Consider the following 7,997-nt stretch of genomic DNA (forward strand, 5'->3'; position numbering starts at 1 on the left):
AGAGAGAGAGAGAGAGAGAGAGAGAGAGAGAGAGAGAGAGAGAGAGATTCATACATACATATAATTTTTAAAATTAGAAAATTAACTGGGCATAGTGACACATGCTTTTAAATCCCAGCACTCAGGAGGCAGAGGCAGGTGGATCTCTGTGAGTTTAAGTCCAGCTTGGTCTATGCAGTAAGTTCCATGACAGTCAGGGCTATCTACATAGAGACATTTGTCTCAAAAAATAAAAAATATTAAAAAATGTTAAAACGCCAGTTTGTGTGATATAATATCATCTGACTCCACTGATGCAGGAATTGATAAGGTCAAAGTAGTGGCTGCTAGAGGCAGAGCCTGAGCAAAGCACGCCTGGGACCTTATTAGGATGAAGATGTTCACCTCAGGGGAGTTACTAAAACTCATTGACATGTTCATAAGTAAACAGGAAGCAGTGCTCTGGCCAGTGTCACAAGTCATTCTCCAGCCACGCTACAACCATGCCCCTAATTGAGCCTCAGATGACAGCACTCAGAAGTCAAGTCAAGAAACCCCAGGGCTCTGGAGGCTGAGGCATAAAGGGAGCTTGAGGCCAGCACCTATCAAGAAAGAAGTGGGGGTTGGGCAGAAAGAACTGAAGTTCAGAGTCCAGATACAACCACCTCCCATGACCTTTCACTTGCCAGGTAAGCGCCCCACCAAGAAGTAGCACCCCTAGCCCTTACTTCAGGAAATGGGGGGAGGTAAGACAAGGTCTGTCTGTGTAGCCCTGGCTATCCTGAAACTTGCTAGCCTTGACTATCCATAAACTAGGCTAGCCTTGAACTCATAGATCTGCCTGCCTCTGTCTTCAGGTGTACCACTGCCTGCCAACCTCAGGAATTTTTGAAAGTGGCTTCACCCCGCCCCCAATGGGTTATTAACTCATTCTTCAGAATCTGAGAACAATGAAATCCCTCCCAAAAGACTATCCTAGTGCCAGGAAATCCAGATGGTTAAGGAGCTGTGCTGGGAAACAGACTATTAGAACAAAAAATTTTTCTAGTTCTCCTACTGCTCAGGGTTACAGGAATACAATGACTAGGAATCAAAACATATATTTCTTGTTCTATTTTTCTTAGATTTATTTATTTTGTGTGTATGAGTGTTTTGCTTCCTTATGTGTATTCACTATATGTGTACTCTTGAAGACCAGAAGTTTTTGGAGCCTCTGGAACCAGTCACAGATGGTGGTGAGCCACTGTGTGGGTGCTAGAGACCGAACCCCAGTCCTTTGCAAGAGCAGCAGGAGCTCTAACTCCTGAACTACCTCAAGTCTCTGTTTTTCTGTAACAGAAGTAGTGGAGATCTGTGCAAATGTTGGTCCCTGGGCCCCAGCAGGGTGTTCGGGAACCACGTGGAAGGAGTACAATGAATCTAATTGCTAGCAGAGCTTCTCAGTCTGGGAAGATTGATCACCACCACACACTTGTGTCTGCCATACCTTGACACTGGCTGTGTGCTGTCATAGATGCTACCTATAGCCCCTACGGTACACAGCAGTCATTACCCACAACCCCACAGTGCACAGCAGTTGTTACCAACAGTCCCTCACGGCACACAGCAGTGGTATTTATAAATGGGGAACTGAGGCTGGAAGCTTCCTCAAGAGCAGAACTACATAGTGATAAGGCTTGAAGCTTGACAGGCAGCGACTGCTCTTCCTCTCCACAGTGAGTACATTCAGGACAACCCAGCTGCTTCAGCCCCCAGACTTCCCACACACAGACGTCTTGGAGACAAGCTGCTCTGGTTGCCTGGTGTAGGGCACACTGTTCACACTATTTCTACTTGAGGGAATAAACAAACACATCTGGTGTTCTTTAAGGCCCGTTGGCTAACATTTCCAACAAAAGGGATTTCTGAGAGCAGTTCTGAATATCCTGACTCTCCTAATTAGCAGCTGTCCCTGGAAGGCACTAACCTCAGAGGGAAGCTTCACTGAGCTTCCTGGGGAGGAGGAGCGGGGCTGGTGCAGTGAGCTGCCTGGTGGGGACAGCTGTCAGCAGCCACTGACTATAGTCCTTGCCATGTTATCTGGTTATCTGTGGAGAAGTTCCTCGTAGGCACCTGGACTATGAGAAGGATAATCTCACGAAGCTTTAAACCTGATCTCTCACGGAATACCTTTTTAAAAAAAAAGATTTACTTATTTTATGTATATGAGTACACTGTTGCTGTCTTCAGACACCAGAAGAGGGCATTGGATCCCACTACAGATCGTTGTGAGCCAACATGTGATTGCGGAGAATTGAACCAGGACCTCTGGAAGAGCAGCTGGTGCTCTCAATCTCTGAGCCATCTCTCCAGCCACTCAGGATACCTTTTAAATTGGTTATCTGGGATGAATAAAACTCTGATAAAATTGGCATAGCAGCCATGATATATAGCTAATTTGCTGGTGTGCTTACCTGGCATGCAGGAAGCCCTGGGTGCCATCTCCAGCACACCTGTAATACCAGCATTCGGAGATGGTGGCAGAAGGATCAGAAGTTCAAGGTCACCCTTAGCAATATAGAGGGTTTGAAGCCAGTCTTGGCCAAATGAGACTTTTCTTTAAAATTTTGTTTTAAATGAACAAAATAAAAAAAGGTGTTTCAGGTGTGTTGGTATGAGCCTGTAACTCTAGCTACTAAAGATACAGAAGAATTTCAAGTTCAAGGCCAACCTGCGCCATCACTGGGATCTTCACCTGAGGTTTAGATTAAATACAGGGCAAGAGGCATGAATAAACTGAGCAATTCTGATCAGGGGTGGTTGTGCCCATCATTGCGCTCCTCCGACAAGGTGGTCTGACCTGTGTGCAGCCTCCACCTTGGACGAACGCTCCCCGTCTGGCTGCCCCTGAGTTTCAGCACGAGGTTCCCAGGAAATTCTAAGGTTTTGGAGATCATTACTTCAGCAATGTCTCAGCTAAAGAGAAGGCACAAGTATCTCCTTAGGATAACTTCATTGTGACATTGGGTGATGACCAGGTGATAAAATGCTTGCTGTAAAAGTACGAAGATCCCCAGAACCCACAAATAACACACACAGAAACCAAACTAAGATGAATGGCTCCTGAGGAAACACTCCTGATTTCCACATGCACCCACACTCCTACCACCCCCAACACACACACACATACACACACACACACACACACACACACACACACAAAGCATTCAAACTCGAAAGGATTCTAACCAGGATATTTACAATTTAATCTTCATGACCACAATTATACCCATTTTATAGGTAAGGAAATAGAGGTACAAAATATGGGAAGTTCACACAACTGGGAGGTACAGGCTTGGTCATAAAGCTAGGCTGGTCATATGGGATCTCACACAGCCCACCACGGGGAGGAAGCGGTAGTAACTAATCTAGCTCCATTTTGTCATCTTTTCCTGAATTATGTCTGCTGTCACCTTAGATCCCAGGACAGACAGGAATGAAGATAGAAATCTGGAGACAAAGGACCCAAACTGTCTCAAGCAATGAATCCTTGAGGTCCATCCCCCTGCCGTGGGTCCCCTGGCTGTAGTGGTGAGGCTCCACCAGAACTGGAACAGTCTTCTTAGGGAACCAGAGTGCTCTGGCAAAAACTTCTTCCAGGTCAGAAAAGAGAAAATGGTGGGCCAGAGCACATGCTATATTAATATAGGGTTCTTCAGGACCCCGGGCCTGGCTCCTGGCCCTAATGAGAATGTATTTGGTATGAGTCAGAAACATCTGGACTGCAATCCTGACCCCGCCCATGTTCCCATGGGCTCTCTGAAAGTGTCACAGGGGTCACAGGACGGGCTGTTGTGAGGCAGGGGGACATTCACATCTATGTCTGAGACCATTCCTAGCCACCAGCGTCAGGGCTCAGGAGTCAGTCAGCCTCCCAGCTCCGCTCCTCCTTCTGCTTACGTGTTGATTCATTGGACAAACAGCAGGTGGAGACAGAGGCTAGTCAACACCGCTCCTCCACATACCTCTTTCCAAATACCCTCACTTCCTAAGGAACATTTAAATGACTTCCAAATAGGATCCAGTAAAGACCCCTACCACCCAGGGCTGGGGTGGCACACACTTGGAAGGGAGGAAGGATGATTGGCTAAGAGAGTGAGGGCAAAAGAGAGGCTGCAAAGGGCTGGCTCTGCACACAGGTTAGACTCTGTCAAGAGAGAGGCCACAGGCGCCCTTGGAGAAGTGGTGGATACTGGCAGATGTGGTTCAGGTACTGAGAGAGGAACAAGAGAAAGGAATGAGATAGGGAAAGTGTCAGGCTTGGAGGAGAATTCTGAGCCCGATTCTGCTCACTGCTCAACAAGAAGTCACTATAGAATTTTGATTAGAAGTCAGAGGATTTAAAAAAAAAAAAAAAAGAAGATTGAGGTTTTAATATTTAAGGTCCAGTGAGATGGCTCAGTGCTCAGAGGCACTTTGTCTGATGACTTAGTTTAATCCCAGAACCCACGTGGTGGAAGGAGAGAACTGACTCCAGGAGTTGCCCTCTGACCTCCATTCCAGGGCGCATGCTTACCTGCACACATGTATACATTTAAACTGTGTCTAGGGTTCTTGGTTAGGAAGCTGTTGAAAGGGCTTTGGCAAGAGGCAGTGAGCCAGAGTGAACAGTGACAACAGGGCATGCTTCTAAAGGTCACATCAAGGTCACAGGGACAGGGCTCACCAAGGCTCAGTCCTTGCTCAGTCTGCCCACTTAGTCTACTGGCCCACTTTGTTCTTCTGGACTGGCCCTTTGTTTCCCTGACTCCCCAGCCTGGGTGTCATGCGCTTTCCTTGTTCTACCTTGTCCTGGCTTATTTTATGCAGGTCACTGGCTCTCACCAACCTTCTGGCTGAGCCAGAGTCAAACATCAGATGTCACATGTGCGAGGCAGCAATGGACCAGAACCTTGAGGACAGGATGCTCTGAAGAGGGAACCGAGAGAGAGGACCGGATGCTGTGAGGTAAGTCCTGGGATGTGAGCGCTGGCTACGAGAGGCTAATAGGGTGAGTGAGAGGAACCTCCATCTGCAGCTCAAGACAACGAAGAAACAAGAAGAGAGTCTGACACATCAAACAGGAAGATGGAGAGTCAGGGTTCCAGAAGTGGAACCTAATCTCTCAGGAGGCAGAAAAGTGGATTTCTGAGTTCGAGGTCAGCCTGATCTACAGAGTGTGTACCAGGATAGCCAGAGGTATCTGTCTCTGATTCCTAAATGCTGGGGTTAGCATGTACCATCACACCTAGCTAATGTCTACTGCGTTTTTTCTTATTCTCCTTTGGTTTTGTTTGTTTGTTTTTGTTTTTGTTTTTTTGTTTAAAGACAAGATCTCTTGCTAAATGAACCTGGAACTCACAAACTAGTTAAACTGCCTGGCTGTTGATCTGCCTACAACTCCCACCCCTCCCCCATCCCCAACACACTCAGTGTGAGGATTGCAGACTAGCTGTTTGTGAGTCCTGTGGAATCTAAACTCAGGTCTTCATGCTGGTAAGGCTGGCACTTCACCCACTGAGGCGTCTCTCTAGACCCCATCCTTGAACTTGTGAAGTTTTAATTTACTCTTATTAAAAATTTGGGTCTGGAGCCTGTTGTGGATCACACACCAGTAATGTCAGCACTTGGGAGGCTGAGGTTCATAATAATTCTGAGCCACACAATGAGTTGCAAGTCATTCTGGGCTGCGAATCAAGACCCTGGAGATATGGCCCTGAAATCAGTGAGGCTGGAGAGATGGCTCAGAGGCTAAGGCCACACTGTCCCTGCAGAGGATCTGAGTTCTATTCCTGGCACACACACACCAGGTGGCTCACAACTGCCTGTAGCTGTAGGGATACCAATGCCTGTGGCAGCTGGCAACCCAACACATGTGCACATACTCCTGCCATGCATACACATAATTAAAACATTAAAAAATACTCTGTCTTAGAAATAAATGAAACCAGGCACACACCTTTAACCTCAGCATTCGGGAGGCATAGGCAGGAGGATCGCTGAGGGTCCCAGCCCAGACAGGGCTCCATAGTGAGGCCCTGCCTCAAAACTAAATGAATAATCAGAGTGGGAGGCACCTGAGCTCCATCCCCAGAGACATACAGAGGTGGAAGAGAAAAGATGTCCTCTGACCTCCACGTTGTGACATGTGACACCCCTACCATGCACTCACACACAATAATGATATAAATTAAAAATTTTAGAAACCTGGGTCAGACGAAAATTATTATTATTGAAGCCCCTTTCTCGGAAAAAGGAATCCATGGCTATTTTCTCAGAATTTCATATTCATATGCCCTCCCTGGAATCCCACCTACAGTTCCTCAGTAAAGAACTCAACCCTACAGGGGCCAGCCTGGACACCTGCAAAGGTGGTTAAGCTTCCCTGCCACCCTGAAGCGTCTTCCAGATGCAGAAACCTAGGATCCTACTGGGTGAGTAACTTCCCAGGGGTCCCACAGCTGTGAATACTCCTGGCCTGAAATCCAGGTCAGTGTTAACATTAGGAGGAAAGGGTAGACCAGGCATAACACACGTGTTAGATCCCAGCGCTTGGCAGGCAGAGGTAGGCAAACTTTGAGTTTGAGGCCAGTCTGATCAGCACAGGCAACTCCAGGGATTCTAGCTAGACCTACGAATCCAGAGCAGGCTCCACAGGCAAGCCAGAGGAGTGCCATGTAAACCAGCAGGAAAGGGTGGAGGATGGGGGAGAAGCCCCAAGAAGGAAAAGGAAACGCAAAAGATTCAAATAAGAGCGGCATACTAGAGTGGAAGGTCTTAAGCACGCTGAGCAAGTGCAGGGCTCAAGCACGCGCTGTGACTTCCAAGCTAGACTCTGTGCTAGACCACAGGTTCCGACTTCATCCCCTCCCCCCACTCTACTGGGATGAGACCGGACTTTGCCTCTGCTTTCCTTGGCTGCTAACAAGGGGCAGAGTTCAGGGCTGTTCCCCTTTTCAAGTCCCACTACCAGTCCATCTGACCCCAGCACAGCAACCCCATCCATTCTGTTCCCGAGCCTCTGCCCTTCCGTAGGGGTCAACACAGAAGAAACGGTGAAGCAAGAAGAGGACTTTGGGGATTCAACCAAGTCATAGAGAAGCGGGCTTGAGAACAAGGTTCAGGGGGAGGCCAGAGGGGGGCCTTTAGAAAAGAGAGAGGCAGATGGCTGAAATAGGAAGAGGGGCGGGCAGTAGCGGACATGGAAAACCAGAACACAAGGCAGAGACTTAGGTCACCTTCAGGATCCATGGTAACTTGGAGCTGCCAGCGGGTCAGTGTGTCCACCACTGTTTGGGTCGAACGTTCCCAGAAGCTGAGGCTGGGGGTGGGGCTGCCAGAAAGAGGGGAGGGAGGGGCCGAGCTAGGTTAGTCCTTCCGGAGAGCCCTCCGGGGACACCTCCCTGGACCCTCGCTGAACCAGCCCCATGTGAGTCTCCGAATCAGTGGGGAGTGATCGGCTGTGAGATTTAGAAATTCTGACTCCTCTGGCACCAAAGAGGCCCTGTTTTCTCCCAAGTCCAGCCCTTCTGGAGCTCCCTCAGAGTGCAGGGCTATGAATGCCGGACCTCACTCTCTTATGAGGGCCTGAAAGCCTGATTAGTGGTGCTCTGGGAAAATTGTGGGTCCTAGACCTGCAGTCAAGTCCCAGTTCCATTCTCTCCACAGAGAGGGGCTCTCACTGTATAAATCCACCTGCCTGTGCCCCCAACCCCCTGCTAGGATTAAGGCCCGCACAACCACATGCCGCCCACTCTCTTTTTTATTAGAGATAACTCTAATACCTTTTCTGAGGGACAGAGCAGGAACCCCACAAATGTCCCCTGGTGCCCCCACTCTTCCTGAGAGCTACAGTTTGAACATGCTCCTCCAAAGTCAGTGTGTTGAAAACTTACCCCCCAAATTTAGAGGTATTTGGAGAAGGGGTTTTTGGATGAGGTTGTAAGGGTGACAGCGGAGACTGTGGCATCAGTGGCTTTATAGTAAGACTGAGCAATATT

The 7,997-nt window shown here is 48.4% G+C and overlaps 1 protein-coding gene across 1 annotated transcript in view; it reads right to left on the minus strand.

Moving 5' to 3' along the window:
* The window catches only part of Qprt (quinolinate phosphoribosyltransferase), a 14,600-nt gene extending 7,191 nt beyond the window's left edge, over positions 1–7,409 (minus strand). The window contains exon 1 of the mRNA XM_028775155.1: positions 7,236–7,409. Coding sequence (XP_028630988.1) covers positions 7,236–7,248 — 13 coding nt within the window. The 5' untranslated portion in view covers positions 7,249–7,409. The remainder of the gene's footprint in view (positions 1–7,235) is intronic.
* Positions 7,410–7,997: the final 588 nt, after the last annotated feature.

The sequence above is a fragment of the Grammomys surdaster genome, unplaced genomic scaffold, assembly GCF_004785775.1.
Source record: "Grammomys surdaster isolate TR1022 unplaced genomic scaffold, NIH_TR_1.0 253, whole genome shotgun sequence".
Taxonomy (NCBI): Eukaryota; Metazoa; Chordata; class Mammalia; order Rodentia; family Muridae; genus Grammomys; species Grammomys surdaster.